Below are 22020 nucleotides of genomic sequence, written 5' to 3'. Positions count from 1 at the left end.
CATGGCAGGACCTACCGCTAAGAGCAGTGGTCACGGTTAGCTGCTGTGAGGGAGGGGTTGTTAGTGCTCTCCCCCCCCAGCTTACCTGTTGACCCCCCCCCCAGCCCGCCCAGGGTGATGGTAATAGGAGCTGGGCCTTTGGGAGTGATTAGGTCTTGAAGGTGGAGCCCTCAGGACTGCTCTGAAAAGAGGCCCCTTTCACCGGTGAGGACCCGTGGTGAGACCCACAGAACCGTCCGCGGCTCAGAGGAGTGCCCACCCCAGAACCTGACCACGCGGTCCCCTTGATCTTGGACGAACAGCCTCCAGACGGTGAGAGACCAGTTTCTGTTGTGTGTCAGGCACCCAGACCAGGGTACTTTGTTACAGCAGCTTGAATAGGCTGAAACAGCTATCCAGAAATTTTTGAAATAAATAGAATGTAAATGTGCATGTGAGTGAGTTCCCAAGGCATATGGTGTTGGACAGTTTTTGGTATGTGTTAAGCCTCAAGCATGGTGGGTCCTAGTAATCCACCAGTTCTAAAATAGTGATGTCTAATCAAGTCTGTGAGAAGTGAGTTTCCATGACGCTCTTACAGTTACTTGCTTTAATTATAAGAGCATGGAAATGCGTCACTATTGTTGGAACTGGCTCTTTCCCCTCAATCCGAAGATTTAAGTAATATTTCCCAAAATGTTGGACGCATACCACAGATGGTGTAGGAGGTGATTTTAAGTGACAACCCAACAAATATGTTTCATTTACACATCTGTGCATTTATTTCATTTGTATTAAAATATATAGCAAAACACATAAAGCACTGGTTCCCAAAATACACAAAGTTAAAACTCAACAACAAGCAAACGACTCAATTACAAAATGGGCAAAGACCTGAACAAGCATCTCCCCACAGACACACAGATGGGAAATAAGCTGATGGGAAGATGCTCTCCACCATCTGTCAGCGGAGAGATGCGAATTAGAAACTGTGCTGAGACACCACTACAGACCCACAAGAAGGGCCAGACCTCTACGGTTGTCCACATGCTGAGGACACCACGCTCGGTGCCAGAGGAGGGGGCGGCCCGCAGGAACTCGCACTCCCTGCCCCAAGACAGGTCTCTGGGATTTTTACAAAAGCTAAACACTCACCACACCATCCAGCAGTCCTACCCCTTGCTATTTACCCACAGGGTCTGAAGACGATGTCCACAAAAACACCCACACACAGACGTTTATAGCAGGTTTCCGCATTATCGCCTAAGCCTGGAAGTGACTGAGCCATCCTTCGCAGGTGATGGGTAAATAAACTGGGGTCCTTGCAGACCAGGGGATATTATTCAGTCCTAATAAGAAATGAGCCACCAAGCGAAGTGAAAGCAGCCGGCCAGAAACGGCCGGAACCGTGTGAGTCCCGCTCTCTGATGTCCTGGAAGAAGCAGAGCCATGGAGACCTCGATCGGTCACTGCCCGGGGTTCAGGAGTGGGGGAGGGGGGAGGGGGATAGGCAATGCACAGAGAAATTTGGGGGCTCTGCAGCTCTTCCCTGTACTGTAGCGGTGGATGCATGACCGGCATGTGTCGAGACCCACAGAACCAGGAGTCAACCTCCTGCATGCACACAAGGCACGCGATTTACTTACCACTAATGTGTCCGTATTGGTTCGGTCCTCGTGATAAATGCACCAACAGAAGCAAGATGCCACTACCAGGGGAGACCGTACTGCACGACTCTGCACCAGGAGAGACCGTACTGCATGAACTCTGCACCAGCTGCTTCACTTTCCTGGAAAGCTAAAGCTGCAGGAGGAATCTGTCCATTGAGAGCCCGCTCTGCGCTGTGGGTGGGGAAGCAGAGGTTACCCGCTGTTACAAGAGCCAGGGAGCCCAGGCAGTGACGGGCTCCTGTGGCCTCGCCCCGCAGAGGACGTGCTGCTGGCAGGACCTGCCACCAGATGGCGCTCCCGCCCCTCCCTCCTTCCTCTCCTCTCCCTCCCTCTCCCCCATTTGTGTGTGAACCTTCGTCCCTGCATCTAGTGACATGATGTGGAGCCCAGCCCTGTTCTTCTGGATCAGCAGTGACCCCCGCCCGGGGGGGGGGACAGGGTGCGCAGGAGGGGGCACTGACTGACATTAGCCCAGAGCAGCCCTTCCGCACCTTGGGGGGCCGGGCACAGGGACAGCCGTGGTGACTGCACCGCGTGCGGGGTGACCTTGCGAAGCTGCTCTGGCAGCCGCAGGCCTGGGACCCGCCCACACACCGTGAAGGGAGCAGAGTCCCACCTGCGAGCTCTTAACCCCCCTGGATCCCCTTCCCCACGTGCAGCCCCGGACCTCACCCCGTGGCCAGGTGGGTTTTCCCGGTTGCTCCCCGGAAGGGAGTCCCGTCCACACCCTGGCCCCTGGCTGTGGGATGAACCACGCTCCTCCAGAGACCTGGTTTTGCTCTTGGCTTCCCAGCCCCGACGGGGGTACTTTCGCACCCAGACCGCTCCCCCCTCCCCGTGTGGACCCTGAGTCTGAAGGGCCCTGGTGCTTCCTACAGATCCCCCTGTCTGAACAAAGGGATTAAACTCCCAAAATCTGGTTAGGAAAAGCAGCCCCTCAGATAACCAAAGCGATGGTGGGGAGGACTTTGGCTGCAGGACGGAGGTCACCTCATCCGGCCCGGGTCGGGGGGAACGCTGGGTCTGACGGAAGCACGGGCGGCCGTGAGCGTCATGACCATGGGGGACACAGATGGCAGGGGGACACGCAGCCTTGGGAAGCCAGGAAAGGCTCTTGAGGTGAATAAGAAAGGATCAGGAATGTCATGATGGAAACATGTGAAATCTCCCTGGGTTGGGGGAAAGGCTGGTACATGAAATCACAATCAAATTAAAACTTGGATTTTGTGATAAAATATTAGTATCAGTCTCATAAAATACCTGTATTTATCAATAAAATAATATTATTCAGAATATACAAAGTTACAGTAAATCAGTGAAAATATAGAAAACTGAACTTTTAAAATAGGCAAAAACAAAACAGGCAAATCACTGAAGAGGAGAAGCAAACGAGAGGTTCAGCCTCATGAGAAACGAAGAAAACTCAAAACCTCACAGGTCAGCAAAAATTGAGAAGCCTGGTAGTACTCCAAGAGACGCGGACAGAGAACACCAGGGGTTTTCAGACACTGCTGGTGCTCATGTTAGAAAATCACGTTAAACCGCTGCAACTCCGTTCCTACAACCCAGGACGTTCATATCCACAGGGAGACATGTAGAGGGACGCTTGGAGCAATAATACTTGTAGTAGCAAAGAAAAAATCGAAAGTAGCCTAAATTTCATCCGCATAAGAGATTAAGAAAATCGCAATATGGTCATACAGTGGAACGGTTGCGGCTGTGAAGGTGAAGACAGCGCGTGTACCGTCACCGTAGGGGATGGGGACGCAGATGCCCACGTGGATGGGGTCGCCAGCACTTGCGCGAAGTGGGAGGAACAGCCCTGCTCACAGCTTCCAGACGCGGACAGAACAAGCACCTGAAGGTGAGCTCCGGGTCTGGGGGCGACTGCCCGGAGGGGGCGCCTGGGGCACAGGGAGCCCACGCAGGGCTGCTCCCACAGCTGGGAGGGCGCATGGCTCCACCCCTGGGCATGTCCCCTGCAGTTGTGCCACACAGAGGCCCTGAGGACACGGGTCTCCCATCTGGGATGCCTGGGCAGGTGCGGCGACGCGTGTGCGGCGTCGGGAGCAGTATTTACACACTTCCGTGCGGTTTAGCATTGCATCATACACTCACAAATCCAGGGTGCAGGCACTGACCGCGCCTCAGAACAGTTTAGCTTAGGAGTGAAACGGTCAGGTTTGGATTTCGGAACGCTCACTCGGCAGGCAGGTTGGTGGGTGAAACGGAGGCCAAGATGACGCAGGGGGGCTCTGGCAGCCGGGCCGGGGAAGGGGATGGAGCGGAGGTTAGTGGAACGTGGTGCAGAGCTACAAAGCAAGCCCCGGACACCGCTGCTGAGACAGCGGGGACCAGCACGGGAAAGCCAGCAAGCCGCGTCCCGGGCGCCCAGATTCTGAACCGACACGCAAGCTTGGCGGGAGGAAGGCCAGTCCGGGTTGGGGGAGACGGCTTCGAAGCCATGCCAGCAACGTGGCTATGGGAAGACCAGGCAGGTGCCGGAGGGCTCCACTCACCGGGAGGGGCCGGAGGCACGGCCCGAGCAGCTCGAGAAGCGGAGAGTGTTGCAGACGGGTGTCCGCTGAGACACCAGCCGGACTGTGGGGAGCAGCCCAGGGCCAGGTGCAGCTGCAGGAGATGGGGGTGAGCTGAGCGGGTCACTGGCCGCCCAGCCACCAGGAGTCAGGGAGATCAGGGCAGCTGATGGAGACAGCAGAGCGTGGGGGCCTGACCTGGGTGCCCTAAGGAGCTCTGGAGGACCGAAGGGAAGACCGGGTGAAAGTGGTTTGAGAAGGCCCCTCGCAAGGTCTGCAGGGAAGGGAGCAGTAACGGGGAGCCGCGCTCCCCAAGTGTGAGCGGTGAGTGGGCGCGGAGGTCCTCGTGGAGAGCAGGACAGGGACAGGAAGGGTCAGTGGTGGCGGGGCTTTGGAACGTGCCCCTTTCCTCTATCACTCGGGGTCACCTTCCCGGGCAGTGGGTTGGCTGTGTTTAGGATTCTACAGGAATGGGGTGCGGTGTGGCCCCCTCTTTCGGCGTGGCTGCCTCTGTGCACTTGACTTCCCCAGAGAGGGGTGCAGGCCTCACCGAGCTGCGGAAATGAAGCCGGGGCTGCCGGTGACTTGTTGGCCCATGTCTGTTTTTATTACAGCAAGCGTGACCCACAGGCAGGCGGGGAGCCCTGGTGATGTACAAGTTCAGGACCCCCATCCACTGTCCCAACAGGCTCTTTCTACAAAGAAATAGGGTCCAAAGTTTCCAGGTTGAAGCGCAGAGCAGGACAGGGCATTAAAACCACGAGAGCTTCGGGCTCACTTTTGCCACTTGAGACCCAGAAGGGTGACGTGGTCTTGCTGGGGTGGCAGAGCCTGGCCTCTGGAGCGAAAAGCTTACTGTCGGCTGCCGCGAGGGCTCTGCAGGAGACAACGTGCCGCGTGTGCGGAGGCTTCGCCCAGCGCCCACCACACTGCGCGGGCCGCAGGCCGCTCCCACGAGCCGAGTGTGTGCGAAGAGCCGGAGATCGCACGCATCTGCTCCACCCGCCGGGCAGGTGAGGCCGGGCTTGTGTGAGGGTCGTTGGCTAGGAGGGAGGTTCTCGAGCCCCAGCGCCCGCTGCGGGATCACCTTCCTCTGAGGATCCACGGGCCGGCGGTCACTTGTGCGGCACAGGTATTTCTGCCCGTGAGTGAAGGACAGACAATGACATAAGGTGCTGAGGGCCACAGGGACGGGGCTGCGGTGGCAGAGATCGTAGGGACCGTGCTCGGCTGCTCTGCTGTTTCTCGCCATCAGCCCCGAGAGAGAGAGGTCCGTCAGCCCCGGGCCCCAGCTTCCTCGGGGGCCTCAAGCTGGATTACATGGATCAGGTGATAACATGGTCGAGCGGTTCACAAAAAGGGGGAAAAGAAGGACCACCGGGAAGACTGCGAGATCAGAATGCCCCCAAACTGAATTTAAATGACCCATTCTCCCTATTATTAGGGCTATACGCAGATTTTCTTCAGAATTTTGATGTTTTGCCTACTCTTTCTGTAGCATTTCATGACTGAATCTATGCGTACAGCTTTGGAGAGCAGACACGGTACCTCTGTAACAAGTCGTCTTTGGCATAAAGAAGCTAAAATCCGCATTCTCTTTCCAATGTCACTTTAACTTTCTGGTACACGAACCCCTCGCGTCCCCGTGTTTTTCCCCTCACTACTTTGGCAGATACAGGAGTGCAAGAGCTTGTCCTTCACATGACCTTGAAAAGGGAGCCATGGCGCCTGGTGTGTAGTGGGCACCCGGCAGGTGGTGGTGAAGGCAGACGACACACGCAAGGTGGACACGCAAGCCGAAGCCATCTCTGGCATGTTCGCGCGGAACTTGTCGTCACTCGGTCGTCCTGCCCTCTGGTGGTTTTTAGAGCCCGTCCCTGATGGCGACTTCCTTTCCCCGAGCCCTCCATCACTGCTCGTGGGCATGTCCCGTGTCCTCATGAAGCCTCATTCTTTCCCTATTATTCAAGACATTCACATATCATTTGCCTTCTAATTTGAATGAACATCACTCCTTCTTTCCTATCAGCTGGTTGTACTTTCTAAAATCCCGCTGGGGAGATCGTGCCCCCCGAGCCCCCGTCAGTTCTGCCAGTCCTCACACCCCCTTCCATGTGGACTGGGCCCATCTTCTTGGGCTCCTGCCTGCCTCTCAGAGAGTCACGAGTCGGAACCGACTGGCATCACTACGAGTTCCGGCTCGGACTCAGCAAATCCATCGCTTCCTCCTGTCTTCATATTAGAGTGCTGTGGCTTCACTTATCATGTTATTTCCATGTTCTCTGGTGTCAAACTAAGTCAGTTTATTTCTGGAACTACCCCAGGCGGCTTCAGCGGCAGGTGGACTACAGAGTCTAGTTCAGTACACAACCTGTGCATTAAGCGACTGTGGAGGGGATTTAGTCGTACTCCCAGACCTTAGTTTCTCAGACTACGAGGCGGACACTTCGATTTGCTCATCTGCTGTAGGAAAGAGGATACAGTTTCTGGAGACTTGGAGACGTGCTTTCTAATCTGAACTCCAGGACTGCCCATAACTTGGCAAGTTATTTAACCTCTTTTGATAAACTTGTAAAATGGGAGTATAATGCACTCTTCTAGTCCTGGGGTAACTAACAGAGATTAAATGTGTGAATGTGCCTGGCCGCAAATGGTTAATGCCCAGCATTTTTGTTTTCTTCTTCATTACCCTTAACTTGAACCCTATTTTGGAACCTGAGAAACAGAACAAAAACAGACTGGGGCGCCTGGGTGGCTCTGTTGGTTAAGCGTTGGCCTTTGGCTGAGGTCATGATCCAGGGTCCTGGGACTGAGTCCTGCATTGGGTTCCCTGCTCAGCAGGGAGCCTGCTTCTCCCTCTGCCCCTCCCCCTGTTTGAGCATTCTCTCTCTCATACACAATAAATCATAAAATCTTTAAAAAAACACAACAAATTAAAAAGGCCAAACATTAAGACTTGGAAGGGACAGTGTGCTAACGCTAAACTCTTCCATCCAATTCAAGAGAAAGGGCTGCCTTACAGTTCAATTTATGAGACTAGCATTGACCCAATACAAAAATCGAAAAAACACAGGACTAAGAAAACAACAGAACTACAAACTGATATTCCTCATGAACACAGATGCAAAAATCCATAAGAAGATGTCAGCAAGTGCAATATTCATTCATGACAGAAACTCTCACTCTAGGAAAAGGAGGAAATGGGCTCAATATGGTAAAGGGCAACCCCAGAAAACCTGTAGCTAATTTCCCAGGTCAGAGGGACAGTCGGATTCCCTTCCTTATAATATCAGGGAGGGAAAGACAGTTGCTGTTACTATGTCTGTGCGTTAGTATTACAACTAGTGTTAGAAATTATGGCCAATGCAATAAAGCCAGAAAAAGGGAAAAAGCCAGTTCCTTATTAGAAAAGAAGTGAAACAGTTTATTCTCAGAAATCAAAATCATTTACTTAAAAAAAGTTTTGGGGGGCGCCTGGGTGGCTCAGTGGGTTAAGCCGCTGCCTTCGGCTCAGGTCATGGTCCCAGGGTCCTGGGATCGAGTCCCGCATTGGGCTCTCTGCTTGGCGGGGAGCCTGCTTCCTCCTCTCTCTCTCTGCCTGCCTCTCTGCCTACTTGTGATCTCTCTTTGTCAAATAAATAAATAAAATCTTTAAAAAAAAAAAAAGTTTTGGAATCTACAGAAAAAGCTACTATAACTTTTAAGTTTTTAGGATAAACAACCAGTTTTTAAAAAGTAGAGCTATCAATTTGACACTAGATAAGCAATATATTTAATGTAACATAAAAAATATTAGCCACCTTGGAGGGATATATTTGACAAAAGATGGGCGAGACCTGAGCACTGGAAACAACAAAACACAGAATGCGACACGAAAGAAGAGACTTGAGGGACCGGCCACACCCCGTGGCCGTCGACCAGGTGACTACACATGCTGAAGACGTGGATTTCTCCCAGATCAATTTATGGATTCAAAGCAATTCTTTTTTTTTTATTTGAAGCAATTCTATTAAAAAATCTCAGCTGCCTTTAACAAATTTTTTTTTTTTTTTTTTTGGAGATTGACAAGCTGATTTCAAAATTCAGGAAATGTGTGTGGCACTGGAGGTAAGAGAAACACTAAAGCAGAACTGAATAGACTCCAAAATAGGCCTGTACATACATGATCAATTAATTTTAAACAATGTTGACCGGGCATTTCGACGGAGAAGTAATCACCTTTTTATCAAGTTGTGCTAGAGCTACTGGATATCGTGTTAAGAAAAGGAAACTCAACCCTTACCTCAGACCAAATTTAAAATTAACCATAATGGAAAAAGACCAAACTCTAAGAGCTAAGACTTTCAAAAGTAAACACAGAAAATCTTAATGACTTTGGACTTGGAAAATTTCCTTGAAATGACAGAAAAAGTGTGAAATAATTGATCATGTAAACTTTGATAAACCCCAAAACTCATGCCATTCAAAGGACAATGTTAAGGCAATGAAAGGGCAAGCCACCTACTAGGAGGAAGTTCTACAGAACCCGTACCTGGCAAGAAACCGCATTTGAGGTATCAGATACCTCTGCATCTCACCGAGATGCCAAACGATCCAGTTACAAATGGGCAAAAGATTTGAACAGACACTACCTCAAGGACAATCCACAGACTGCAAATAAGCAGGTGAAAAGACGCTCGGTTTCATGAGTTATTAGAGAAAGGCAAATGCACAGTGAGGGATCACGACACATCTACAGGAAAGACTGAAACCCAAAAGGCTAACCATACCGAGTGCTGGAGTGAGCAGAGGGACCGGCATGCTCTACGTGGCTCGTACAAAGGTCAGGCGGTCGCTACTATTTTGGAAAGCAGTTTAGCAGCTTCTAAAAAAGTGAAAGGAGCAGCCACCCTTTTACCCTGCCACTCCATGCCTAGATATTTACCCAGGAAAAACGAAGGCGCGCGTTGTGTCTGTGTCCAGACTTGATGCACATGTTCCTAGCAGTGTCGTCTGTGATCAGGGCCCGTGCAAGGTGAGCCACATGGAACAGGTGTGTGAACCTGAGAGTGAGCACGAGCTGCCTTGTTCTTTCGCCCTAGTCTGGGTCCTGTTTGAAAGAGTTGAAGACCGGAAACCACCCAAGGGTCCATCAGCAGGTGGGTGGGCAGACAAACGGTGGTCTGTCCATAAAATGAAAGAGCACTCGGTGCTTGCTTCGGCAGCACGTCCGATCAAGTCAGAAGGATACAGAGAAAAGTAGCACGCGCCCGCGCAAGCATGATGAAGCATTCTGTGTTTTTATAAAATAACTAAGTCCTGAAAGGGGAACGTGACCCTAGTTAATAACACTGTACCGTGTATTTGAAAGCCGCAGAGAGTAGATCTTATAAACTTTCACAAGGATAAAACCTTGTTTTATCTGTGTGATGATCGATGTTAACTAGACTCCTCAGGGTTTTCTCACAATATACACAGTTACATGTAAATGTGCTGCACACCTGAAACGCACGTCATATGCACACTGTGTCCCAGTAAAACAAAAGAAAATACGCCGCAGTAAAATGGAATAAACTATTGATTACTACAACAATGTGAGTAAATCCCATAATTATTCACAGTGAAGGAAGTTAGGTAAAAAGGGCACATATCACACGATTGCATTTATTTTTATTTTTATTTATTTATTTTTTTTTTTAAAGATTTTTTATTTATTTGTCAGAGAGAGGGAGAGCGAGCGAGCACAGGCAGACAGAATGGCAGGCAGAGGCAGAAGCAGGCTCCCCGCCGAGCAAGGAGCCCGATGTGGGACTCGATCCCAGGACGCTGGGATCATGACCTGGGCCGAAGGCAGCTGCTTAACCAACTGAGCCACCCAGGCGTCCCACACGATTGCATTTATATAAAGCTCTGGAAAATGCACTCTAATCTATAGTGACAAAAAGTTCAGCAGTTGCCGGGGAGCTGGGGACCAGGGACAGGGGCTGGGTGTGTGGGGAAACAAGGACGTGCTCGGGTGACAGGGTATGTTCACACCGTGATTGTATCGGTGGCTTCACATTTCATACATGTCATAATTTATCATACTTCACCCTTTCATATGTGCTTTGCTGCACATTAGTTGTATTTCAGCAAAGCTGTTAAAAATAAAACGAGGCAGAGTAAGAATTGAAGACATGAGTCCTGGGGCGGTGGTCAGTCAGCAAAGCATCTGCCTTTGGCTTAGGTCATGAACCCCGAATGGGGCTTCCTGCCTTGGGGGAGCCTGCTTCTCCCTCTCCCTCTGCTGCTCCCCCTGCTTGTGCTCTCTCTCTCCCTCTCTCTCTGTCAAATAAGTAAATGGTTGGGGAAAAAAAGAGTCCTTCTTGGATCTTGATTGGTGAAATAAACGTGAGACAATTGGGGGTATTTTAATATAGAGTAGATATTAAATATATTAAATAGATTACTGATGTTTTTCTTAGCTACAGTAATGATATCATGGATATGTAAGGAAAGGCATGTATTCTTAGGAGAGCTATGCTGAAGTAGTTATGTTTTATGTACACTGCATCAGTGAAGTTAGGGGTAATATGTTGTGATGTCTACAGCTTATTTCAAATAGCTTGGCAAAAACAGAATTACCAGAAATGAAAACTGCACACACAGAAAAACAGAAGAAAATAGAAAAACATATAGATGGGGCACCTGGGTGGCTGAGTGGGTTAAGCCTCTGCCTCCCGCTCAGGTCATGATCTCAGGGCCCCGGGATCGAGTCCCGCGTCGGGCTCTCTGCTCAGCAGGGGGCCTGCTCCCCCCCCTTCTCTGCCTGCCTCTCTGCCTACTTGTGATCTCTCTCTCTGTGTTAAATAAATAAAATCTTTTTAAAAAAGAAAAATAGATAAAGCAAATATGGCAAAAATATTAAGACTGTTGAATCTAGTGTTTAGTATATACGAGTTCATTATACTATTTTTTCAACTATTTTCATGCTTGATAATTTTGTCATTAAAAAGTTGGAAAAGTTTACCATAGATTTGAAAAAGAACAAAATTATAAAAGATAAATAAAACATAACTGAATTATCAAACTCAATGGGTAGGTTTAACTTAAGTCATGGCAGAAGATAAAATCGGTGAATTGCAAAATAAATCTTTAAAAAATTATCCAAGATAAAGTACAGAGAAAATAGAAAAGAAAAGTTAAGAAAAATGGAGTCTAAAATAAGCAGGTCTCTCATAAATCTGTCTGGAATTCCAAGAGAAAGAGAAAGAATAAGACTAAGGCTGCCTTTGTAGCTACAATCCCTGAGAATTCCTACCGAATCCCTGAGCGTGTAAATGGAAGAATCTACCCCGGCACCCCATGACCGGTCTGCAAGTCAGCGACGGCCGAGAGAAGGTCACAGAAGCTTCCAGTGAGGAAAAATGACCTGCAAAGGAAAAGACAGAACCGAGGCGTCATCACTTGCAACAGAAACTCATCTATACGTGGAATATTTTCAGTGGATTCAAAGAAAACAAGTGTTAACCTAGAATTATTTTACCAGAAAAAGCATCTTTCAAGAATGAGGGCAAAATAAGGACATTTTCAGGTACACAAAAAATGACAGAACGTTTGCCACTAGTCCTGTGTCTCGGTGAAACTGTGAACAGTGTATGTGAGACAGAGAGAGAGACAGGACGTGAAGTCTGGGGACGTAAAGAGTGCAGAGGACAAGAAAAATCAGAATATAAGTACACTGGAATATGTAAGTGTATTTACACAAATTAGACTAAATAAAGCAATAGTATCTTTTGCAGTTTAAAGTAGAATTAAAACACCAAACAATAGTTTATAAATTAGGAGAAGGGAAAAGATGTTAACCTTCGACTTTCATAAGTATCATCTTGAAGTTTCTTCATTACCCTTCATGGAATGAGTACATCACTTTCAAACTAGCAAAGGGGAAAAAGGAGAACGGGGCGGCGAGGGGAAAGGTCAGTCCAAAAAAGAGAAAGAAAGTGGAGAAAAGTAAACTTAGCTGACATGGGACAGCTTGAAAGCAAAGAATGAGAAATATTTTTCATCCTGTATTAAAAAAAAAAAAAAGACCAATACCAGAAAGCAAGTGCAACAAGTAGCATATTATTACAAACAAACGAACAAACCCCCCAAAAAACAACCGGGCATAACCCGGAAGTCTGTCGACGATGGACCGGGCGCGCAGCTCCGCAACACTACAAACATACGGCCACGGCACGGCATCACTATCACAAATGCGTATGACGCACAGAAGCCAGCCACAGAACTCGGAAAACTCGGACAAAGCTGAAAACTGACCAAGACTTCATTTATCCAAAGACATCTAAAAAGCCCGCGCGACCATAAAGGCAAGGGGAGGGCTGTCATGTTGTCGGAAGAGCAGACGCCTCTAGGGAGAGGACGCCCAAGGGAGATGCTCAACTGCGTCTTCGGGCGAGGCGGCCTGTCCCCTAGCTGTGCCTTGTGTGCTGGTTCTGGGGGGGCCTATGTTTTTCCCCCGTTTTATGTCTGCTTTAGGAATTCATTTAAAAATGAGCTGCAAGAAGAGCAGCCCTCCGAGGGAACCTCTGAGACACCGGAGCGAGAGTCCAGAAACGGACGCACGCAAGCTGCCAAGACTGAGTCCTGAAGACAGAGAAATTGGACTGACCAGTGAGGAAGGAGATTGAGACAGTAATAAAAAAAAAAACCCACCAAAGAGAAGACCAGTAGCAGAAGGTTTCACCAGTGAGTTCTACTGAACATTAAAGAATAACATGAATCCTTCTCAAACTCTTCCAAAAACCTAAAGAGGGAAATACTCTCGAACTCATTTTATGAGGCCAGGAGTATCCTGATACCAAAGCCAGGTAAGGATACAAGAAAAACAAAACTATAGGTCAATATTCCTGATGAATGAATATACGCAAACATTTTCAATAAAATACTAGCAAACCGAGTGCAAAAGCCCATTAAAAGAACATACACCACGATCAAGTATAATTTATCCTTGGAAAGCAATGTAAATTAATGTGATACACATTAATTTAACCACATTAACAGAACAAAAGATACATGTTCAATAGATACAGAAAAAAACATTTGATAAAATTCCCAACATCCTTTCATAAGAGCTCCCAATAAATTGGGTACATAAGGAAGGCATCTTAACATAATAAAGGCCCTCTATGATCAGCCCACAGCGAACGTCATACTCAACGGTGAGCTGTTCAGAGCTTTCTAAGCTCAGGAAAAAGACAAGGGTGTCCACTCCGACTACTCCTATTCAGTATCGTACTAGAAGTCCTAACCAGAGCAATTAGGCAGGAAATAGAAACAAAAGGCATCCAACTCATAAGGAAAGAAGTAAAACCGTCTCTGTATACAGATGGTATGGACAGTAAAAAAAAGAAACAGTGTTATGAAACTACATAGGAATACAGCTGTTTTCTGTGGACAAGTGAGAATCTTGTAACTAATCACATCTACTTCTACCTGGAACTGAATTTCCTATTCACTTTTTTTTTTTTTTAAACTACATAGGACTTCCTAGTTTAGGTACTTATTCCATTGGATTTTCTAATTTCTTCCTTTACCCTGATTTCCTCATCTATGTTTTACTGATATAAATTGCTTCAAATTATTTTCAGAACAGAATTTTATATACATACATACACATACATACATATTATCATCCAAATTGACTTACAAATGACCCAAGATTCTTACAATCTGAGTCCAATCTTTTTCTCAGCCTTATACCTGTCTTAGGCCTGATATGCATATGTAATAGTCATATTTTGTCTAAACGTATGTGTATTTGTTTTGATCCAAGCGTGTACACGGATGAACAAGAAAGCACATATGGTTTCCACCCTGGACTCTCCCTGGGCTGTGCACCCTTCATCGAATTTAGCCCCTCTGAGCCTCAGCACTATCCTCTGTTAAAATGGCGCCTTGCACGATTATGTACAACGCTAAAATGTGGGGCGTTAAAAAGATGTTAATATTTGCTCTTCTTTGGCTAATGTCGGTTTAGTAACCTCTCTGAGCTTATTTCTCTTCAAATAGGATTATCTGCCTGTTTTTTTCTTTCGGGATTTGAGTATCAGGATTTGAATGAATACGTGTAAACAAAAGTGAACAGATATAAAGCACCTGAGAAAAGACACCCTGTCCCCTCTCCCTGGGAAGTCCTATTCTTACCATCTCTGCGCAGAATGCAGGCATTAACCAAGTTTTACTTGAGTGTCTTTCCCATTTTTTTTTCAACCATAATTTATGTCGTCCTCAACTTTCTTCATCACATTTTAAAAATCTGTATCATTATTGGCTACTTTTGTGTTTCTTGTCCCATGGCTGCAAGTTTTTCAGGGGAAGCCACTGTTTTCCCCTTGTGGCCCCCGGAACGCCTGGCATGCAGGGGTCATCGCGGCCCGCGGCCTCACTCTCTCGGGGACCGGGACCGCCCCCGGCTCGCTGGGGCAGCGCATGGCTTCCCGCGCGGCCCCGCACCGGCTCGGCGGCCCCGCACTCTCGGTTCCGCGGAGGTCAGCGCGGGCACCGCGGAATCCACAGACGCACCCACGTGCAAGGGGACACTGTGGCTCGCCCTCCGCCCACGGCCCTGGCTGCCGAGTGTGGGCCCGGCCCTGCCCCAGAAGCGCGCGTGCGGCTGGCCCGGGACGGCAGCGCCGCCGCCCGCAGGTACCCGGACGCCGGGCACACCAGGGACCCCGGCTCCGACCCTCCCCTCCCACCAGCAAGCTCCTGCTCACCACCTGGGCCGGGTCGACCGCACCTTTCTTGCTTTTCCGACGGCTGTCCCAGCGGTGACGTCGGCTGGACACACGCTGGGACGGCTGCCCGGCTCAGCCCAGGGCCGAGGGGGACCGAAGGGGACCACAGACCCCGCTCCCCACTCGTGCTGTCCGTCGGGACTCACGGGTGGCCACGGCCCGCCCGCCCCACTCAGGCCGGCCGTCGGGACCGGGGAGGGGGGACCCAGAGGGACCTCGGGCCGCCCGCCGTCTCATGCCGGCCGTCGGCACTGAGGGACCGCGAGTGATCACGGCCGCCCGCTCCTACAGGGACCAGGGGGGACTCAGGGCGAGCGCGACCCTCCCGCCCCCCGCACGCCGGCCGTCGGGGACAGCGGCCGCCAGGTGACCGCCGCCCGCTCCGCTCCGTCCACACCAGGCCCGAGCGGCGGAGCGCGCATGCGCACGGCGCCGCTCCCCGCCCCCACCCCGCGCCCGCGCCCAACGCCCCTAACGCGGCCCGCCGGGCCATGGAACCCGCCGAAGTTGGCGCGGTTCTAGCTCCCCCGTTGGCGCGGCCCGGCGCCGTCCCCCCGTGAGGCCCGCGGGCGCTCGGACCCGGCTCAGCGGCCGCCCGCCCGGGCCGCTCCGCCCGCCTCCGCCGCTCGGCCGGGCGCGCGCCGCGCCCCCGCGGCCGGTCCCCGCGCGTGCGCGCTCCGCCGAGTGTATGTGTGTGAGTGTGTGTGCGGCCGAGGGGTGGTCCGCCGCCGCCGCCGCCGACGATGCCGCGGGGCCGCCCCCCGAAGCCCAAGGAGAGCGAGGCGCGCGGCGACACCGGTAAGCGGCTCCGGCCCGGCCGGCCGCGCTGTGCCGCTCCGCGCGAATATAGTCCCCGGATGCGGCGCGGAGGGCGCCGGGAGCGGGCCGGGCCGGGGGCGGCGGGCCGGGGGCGGCCCGCGGGGCCCAGGCCGGGGTCGGGGCGGGGGCCGCCGCCGCCGCGCCCCGCCGCCGTCCCCGCCGCCGCCGCCGCCCGACTGGCGGCCGCAGGGCGCGGGCGGAATGATACCGGCGCGGCGCGGCGGCCCCTCCGCCGGGCTGGGCCTACTTTCCTGGGCCGGGCGGGCGGCGGCGGCGGGGCTGGGGGCGAGGTGCGCGCCGCCGCCGCCCTCCGCCCTCCCCCCCGCCGCCCCCTCCCTCGCCCCCTCCGGCGGCCGCCCCCCTGCGTCCTGCGCCCGCCCGCCCGCCCGCCCGCGGGGAGCCGGCCTCCCCGGCCCGTCCGCCCGCCCGGCCCGGCGTCCCCCGCGGCGGGAGGCCTTCCTGAGGGAGGCGCCCTCCCCGGGGCGGGTCTCGGGCGGTCGGGCCGGGCCGGCGTCTCCGGGGCCCCGCGGGGCACGGGCGGGCGGGCGGCGGGGCCCTCCCCACAGGCGGGCCGCGGAGAGGCGCCCGGCTCGGCCTGGTCGCCCCGCACTTCCGAGTGGCGCTCGCGGCGCGGCCCCGCCGGGGAGGCCCGGGAAGGGTCCGGGGAGGGTCCGGGGCGGGCCCGGGGCGCGCGGGCGCCGGGGGTCGGGGGCGGGGTCCCGGGGGCCGAGACCGGGGCGCCGCGGCGCTGGCAGAGGCGGCTGCGTGGGGGCCGGGGCCGGCCGCTGACGCAGCGCGGGGACCCCGGGCCCCTTCCCGGGAGCGGTCGGCGGGCTCAGGGCGCGGCCTGCGGCCCCTGCGCGGCTCTTCGCGCGGAGAAGGGTCCCCAGCGGGAGCGGCGGATCGGAGCGGGCCTCGCCGCGTGGAGCAGGAGGGCGGCGCGGACGAGCGAGTGGCGGGACCCTCGGGGTCGGCCGCGGGGCGGACACGCGGCCACGGAAGCGTCGGCATCTCACGGGAATTGCGGAGGACGCGGCGCCCTCGCCGGGCTGTGCGGGCCCCGGGGGACGGCGGGACGGGAGCCCCGCGTCGGATGCGGGCCGCGGCGGGTCCTGAGGGCCGCGCTCTGCTCCCGCTGGCCTCGTCCCGTTCAGCCCTTTATGGCCGAAGAGAGCAGGTGCGGGGCGTCGCGGCGGCCCGCGGGGAAGGCGCCTCCACCCGAGGCCGGGCACAGCCCCCGTCCCTGCCAGCTTCCCACGCGGCCGCAGTGTCCACCTGGGTTTGTCCCGCCCTAAACGGACGAGTAGCCCCGGTCCTAGTCCTGCAGGCCGTTCACAGCGACTCTTGCAGCCTCTGCTCGAAGCCGCATTTCCCTTGGCCTCCCCTCTCGGGGTCTGCGGGTGGACTTTCGGGAGGCTCGCCCTGCCCTAGGCCATCAGCCTGGGGGGGCTCTTGAAGGTGTAGATGAAGTGGCCAGACCTTGATTAAACCTCTTCAAAGGCTTGCTCATTCCTGAAGGTAAAATCCACATTCCTGCGGGATCCTAATTGATCTGGCCTGCGGAGGGCTCAGGGTCCTGTTCTCGGGGCCCCCGTGGAGGCCTGTGCCCTGACCTTCCTGAGAGTCCACCTGCCCTTACTCTGTCTTAGGCCTGGTGCCCCAGCTCCCAGCAGAGGCCTCCCGCAGACCTGTCCGCGAGGAAGGTCGCCCACCGGCCGCCCTGGGCCACTGTGGTTCTCACGGGTGGTTCCTGGAGACCCTCGCAGGGCTGTGCCCGCCGCATACTTTGACAGCGATACTGTCAAATTTTCAGGAAAATAAAACACGACATAGTGCAACAGAGGGAATACATGAGGACTCCGGACATTGAAAAGATTTGTAATCTTTTTAATGAAGAAGAGAAAACTCTAATGAAGAAAACTTCTTAATCGCCATTTTGAAGAATATATTTTTCATAAAAGTGTGTATATAATAGGGTTGTTTTTAAGTGAATAAATATTTTAAAACGTGCTCAGTTATAATTTTAATTTCTAATAGGGCAAATGATGATATAATGTGTATGAATTTAGGGTCTTTGGGGTCCTCAGTAATATTTAAAAATGTACAAATACCCTGAGATCAAAATGTTTGAGGACTGTTGCTCTGTCAGTTGACTGTCTTAATAAGATTTCTCATTATCTGAAGTACTTTTGTTTTCTGTTCCCATTATGGATTTTAGTCTTAAGAGAAACCTGGAAGGTTGATGGGGCTTTTTACAGATGGGGAACCGAGCTCAGAGCGGCTGCGTGGAGTGGCAGGTCCACTCAGCTGGTGTCCAAGTTGGGATCGGACTCTGAAGTATGGTTCCATTATTTTTTCTTGCTGAACATAAGCCCTACACCAAGTCACTAAATTTCTTCAACAAATGGGCGAAAGCACTTCCTGTGATGGGCAGGCCCTGCTCGGGGCTGGGTGGCAGAGCTCAGCTCCCCAGAGCAGGGTCCCTGCCTCGGCTCTTGAGGGCCGTGTGTGTCATGTGATGGTGGGAGCAGTGTTAGTGGTGGCAGGGAACAGACACTCAAGGTCTGGAGTTCCCAGAGGAAGGGATGGCAGAATGGAAGCCTCAAGAAGACATTAGGAGTAGGCCCACTAAACATTTCCTGGAGTAATAATCAGCTTAGGGCATACATACAGTAGTCCCCCCATACCTGTGGTTTCTGCTCCCTGTGGTTGGAAGCAGGTGGCCCTCTTCTGACATGTTACCAGAAGGTCGTGGTAGCCTAACGCTGTGTCACCGTGCCTCGCTTGATGTCCCAAGAAGGGTGAGTGCCACCTGGTAAGAGATGTAGAGGGAGAGAGACCACATTCACGTTGGAGTTGCCTGTTTTATTACTGTTGTTAATCTCTTACTGTGCCTGATTTCCGAGTTAGACTCAGTGAGAGGTACATCTGTGTAGGAGAAAACCGTACAGCTAGGGTTCAGCACCCTGTGGCTTCAGGCACCGGCTGGGGGTCTGGCAGTATATGTCACCTGTGCTGGAGGTCGGGGGAGGGGGGCGATCCTGGAGTGAGGGAAGCCTCCTGTGGGAGTCAGTGAGGGTCTTGTTTATTGAATGAGCATTTGCTTGGTCCCCAGCACTGTCCTGGGGGCATAAAGATGAGTTAGATGGACTTTTCTCTTCATGGTACTTATTGTAGTTTACACTAAGTCATGATGGGACCCTGATGGTCCTGTATGGCTTCCATTTGTTCTTTCTAGTGCAGTGGTACAAAGCTTTCTCCCAAGCTTGCCCTTAGGTGGCCCCTGCTCAGTTGTTGTTTTCTGTCGGAGGAATATTTGTAATCCTTCATTTCTAGAGAGCTGAGACACACAGACCTTGAGTCAAATGAATAAGCAAGTCTTCTCCTGCTCAGATGATCAGTTTGGGCCATTTTGGCTGTGGATGACTTCAGGAACTCTACTTCTCTTGCCAAGGGGACTAGACTGCTAGGATGAGCTAAGAGCAGTGGGATTCAGCATACGCAGCGGCAGCAGACGCTGTTGGGTTTAAAGGTGACTCGGGCTTCAGCAGGCAGAACTCCTGGCAGGACCAGTGCGAGGACAGGGTCTGCTTAAAATACTAAGTTCCTAACAGTATCGGGTATCCAGGGATGGAAAGACGTCTTCATAAAGGAGCACCCTTCATTCTCCAGCGTTGAACTTTTTAGGTAGGCAGAGACTAGACTTCGTAGTATTTCGAGGAAAGTGTGTTAGGTAATACAGCCAATTTAAAGATTTTATGATCCTGGAGTCAAGTAGTGAGTTAACAGGAGTTCAAAATCTTGCTCTTTCCCACAATAAAGCAAAAACATTTCATTATAAGCATTTATTTAAAAAAAAATACTGGTCTTTGACACAAGTACAGCCTGGGAAAACCATACAAAATCGTAAATCTTTGTGAGATGAAGTCAGTTCAGCAGTTTTTAAAATAATGCTTACCCTATATCAGGGTCTTTGTATTTTGTCTGTGTACAGACCATGTCTCTGTGCTCAAGCAATTAGTGTTTTTCAAGTTACGTTTTAGTCTTAGAACTTATTATGTGAAATAACACGGCAAGGTCTCAAGTGGTGGTTTTCACTCTTGGCAAAACATGGAGTTACCTGGGGGAGCTTTTAGGGACCCCGACGAGCAGGCCTTGAGTCCAGTCCTGCCTGAGCCCGTGAGGCGGGACCCAGGTGTCGCTGATCTGCAGACTCCCGGGGCGGGGGCACTGTGTGCTCAGGGCCCGACACTCCTGGTCTAGGGTCTAGACCGGCAAAGCAGGTCTGGTGGAAGGGCGGGAGATGGAGGGGTTCAGAGACGGACGGCCCCCGCCGAGGTGCCTTCCCCCGACATCTCAGCGGAGTGGGAAACTCTGCTTTAGTGGATAGACATGAACGCTTGATGCCATAAGCAGGAGGGGCAGGTCGTGGCCAGGTCTGGGGACCTGGGAGAACTGCCGAGCTCTGCTTTGGTCCACGGGGGCACATCCCGGCTCGGCTCCCTCTAACTGTCGCTGCGGCTTCCGGTTTTTCAGGAGAAGCCACACGTGTGCATTGTTTGGAAGCCTTAATTACTGTATTTTAGTCATTATGTTAATTGACCAAAACGTCGACAGGGAAAGCGCCCAGACTTTAATGTGCTTTGTGAGTGGCCGCAGGCAGCCAGCACCCAGGGCACCGCAGGCTCCGCACGTTCCTCCCGTCCCGCCGGGGCTGCCGCCTTCCCTGTCCCGGGCGGTTGGGCTGTCCTCGAGCTGCGCGGAGTTCGCGGTGTGACCCTTGTTTCTGGCTTCCTTCGTTGGGTGCGTGCACTTGCAGATTGCCGCCGTAGTCACTTGGCAGGAGCCGGTCCGTTACGGGTCGCATGTTGTTCCATTACATAACATGCTGTCACTTTGTCCCTTCTCCTGCGGCCCCGCAGCTTGTTTCCAGTCGGGGCTGTCGCACGCACGTGCTGCTGTGAGCTTCTGCGTGTCCGGGTCACGACAGACGCGGCCGGCCGGTTCTCCAGTGAGCCAGCAGCTTCTCCTCCCGCCCGGAGCGCTGCCTTCGCTCTGCCCGTGGAGTGTTGTAGCCTTTCTGGTGTGCGCAGTGGTGCTTTGAGTTGTAACTCGCAGTTCTGCGCTAATAGAGACCTTATGTTTCTTAGCTGTTCGTTCTCTTCTGTGAGGCTGTCATTTAAGTCTTTTCTGACTTTCCTGCTGGGTTGAGTATCTTATTTTGAGTTCATAGACTTTCCTGTTGGTAGCAGTGTTAAGCTTGCGCAGAATCGAGCAGATAGTGCCTAGTTCCTGCACGTCCTGCACGCGCCTTACGCGCCTTATTCTCCCCCTCGGGCTGTGGCCTGCTATTACCATCTGGTGTCAGTGTGATACACGTGTAACAACTGGTGAACCAATTCTGACACATTACTAGCTACTCAAGTCAGTAGTTTACACGAGGGTTCATGGTTGCCACAGTTCTGCTAGCTCAAATGTCGCACGGTTGGATCATACAGTACGTGGCCTTTGCAGAACTGCCTTCTCTCGCAAAGAAGTGTGCTTTTAAGGATTCCTCACATCTCTTCATGGCTCGCTATGGTTCTTTTACTGCTGAATAATGCTCCATTGTCTGGATCCTCCAGTGGTTGTTTGTTTTCGTTTTGAAGGCTGTCTTGGTTGCTTCCAGTTTGGGGCAGTTATAACCTGTTATACACATTTGTGTGCAGGTTTTTAGTTCCTTTGGGTCAGTGTAGAGGACACTGTGCTGGATGGTCTAGTGAGACTGTGTTTGGATTTGCAGGAAGTCACCAGACTCCTCCAAAGTGGTGGGGCCACTTTGTATTCTGCATTTTGCATTCATTTTGCGTTTTGCGAATGCATTGCATTTGCACCAGTAATGAATGAGAGTTCCTGTTGCTCCACATCCACTTCTGCTTTTGGTATTATTTTTACTGTTTTTTAATTTTAGTCTTTCTAATAGGGTTGCAGTGGTATCTCATTGTGTAAATTGCAGTTCCGTTATGAGATAGAATGCAAAGCCTCTGTTCGCATGCTTCCTTGCCATCTGTATATCTTTGGTGACGAGCTCTGTCCAAGGAGTTCTTTTTTTTTTTTTTTTTTTAAAGATTTTATTTATTTATTTGACAGAGAGAGATCACAAGTAGACAGAGAGGCAGGCAGAGAGAGAGAGAGGGAAGCAGGCTCCCTGCTGAGCAGAAAGCCCTATGCGGGACTTGATCCCAGGACCCTGAGATCATGACCTGAGCCGAAGGC

The 22020-nt window shown here is 52.2% G+C and overlaps 1 protein-coding gene and 1 long non-coding RNA gene across 4 annotated transcripts in view; one reads left to right on the top strand and one right to left on the bottom strand.

Moving 5' to 3' along the window:
- Positions 1 to 741: 741 nt before the first annotated feature.
- LOC122902802 lies at positions 742 to 15293 on the bottom strand. Its single transcript, XR_006383872.1, has 3 exons — positions 14926 to 15293; positions 1626 to 1820; positions 742 to 1411 (listed from the first exon to the last, which is right to left on the bottom strand). It is a non-coding gene; the product is annotated as an uncharacterized LOC122902802 (long non-coding RNA).
- A 381-nt stretch (positions 15294 to 15674) lies between these two features.
- Positions 15675 to 22020, top strand: part of ZNF236 (zinc finger protein 236) — a 105137-nt gene continuing 98791 nt past the window's right edge. Inside the window, exon 1 of one of the 3 annotated variants that reach the window (XM_044242793.1) lies at positions 15675 to 15744. In XM_044242793.1, the coding sequence (XP_044098728.1) occupies positions 15690 to 15744 (55 nt within the window). In that variant the 5' untranslated portion in view covers positions 15675 to 15689. Of the gene's footprint in view, positions 15745 to 16545; positions 17284 to 22020 lie in introns of those variants that run through there. The other 2 variants (XM_044242796.1, XM_044242795.1) reach the window with 2 other exon arrangements.

Source organism: Neovison vison, chromosome 3 (assembly GCF_020171115.1).
Source record: "Neovison vison isolate M4711 chromosome 3, ASM_NN_V1, whole genome shotgun sequence".
Taxonomy (NCBI): domain Eukaryota; kingdom Metazoa; phylum Chordata; class Mammalia; order Carnivora; family Mustelidae; genus Neogale; species Neogale vison.
The sequence above is the reverse complement of the archived record's forward strand: the minus strand, read 5'-3'. Positions and strand labels throughout refer to the sequence as shown.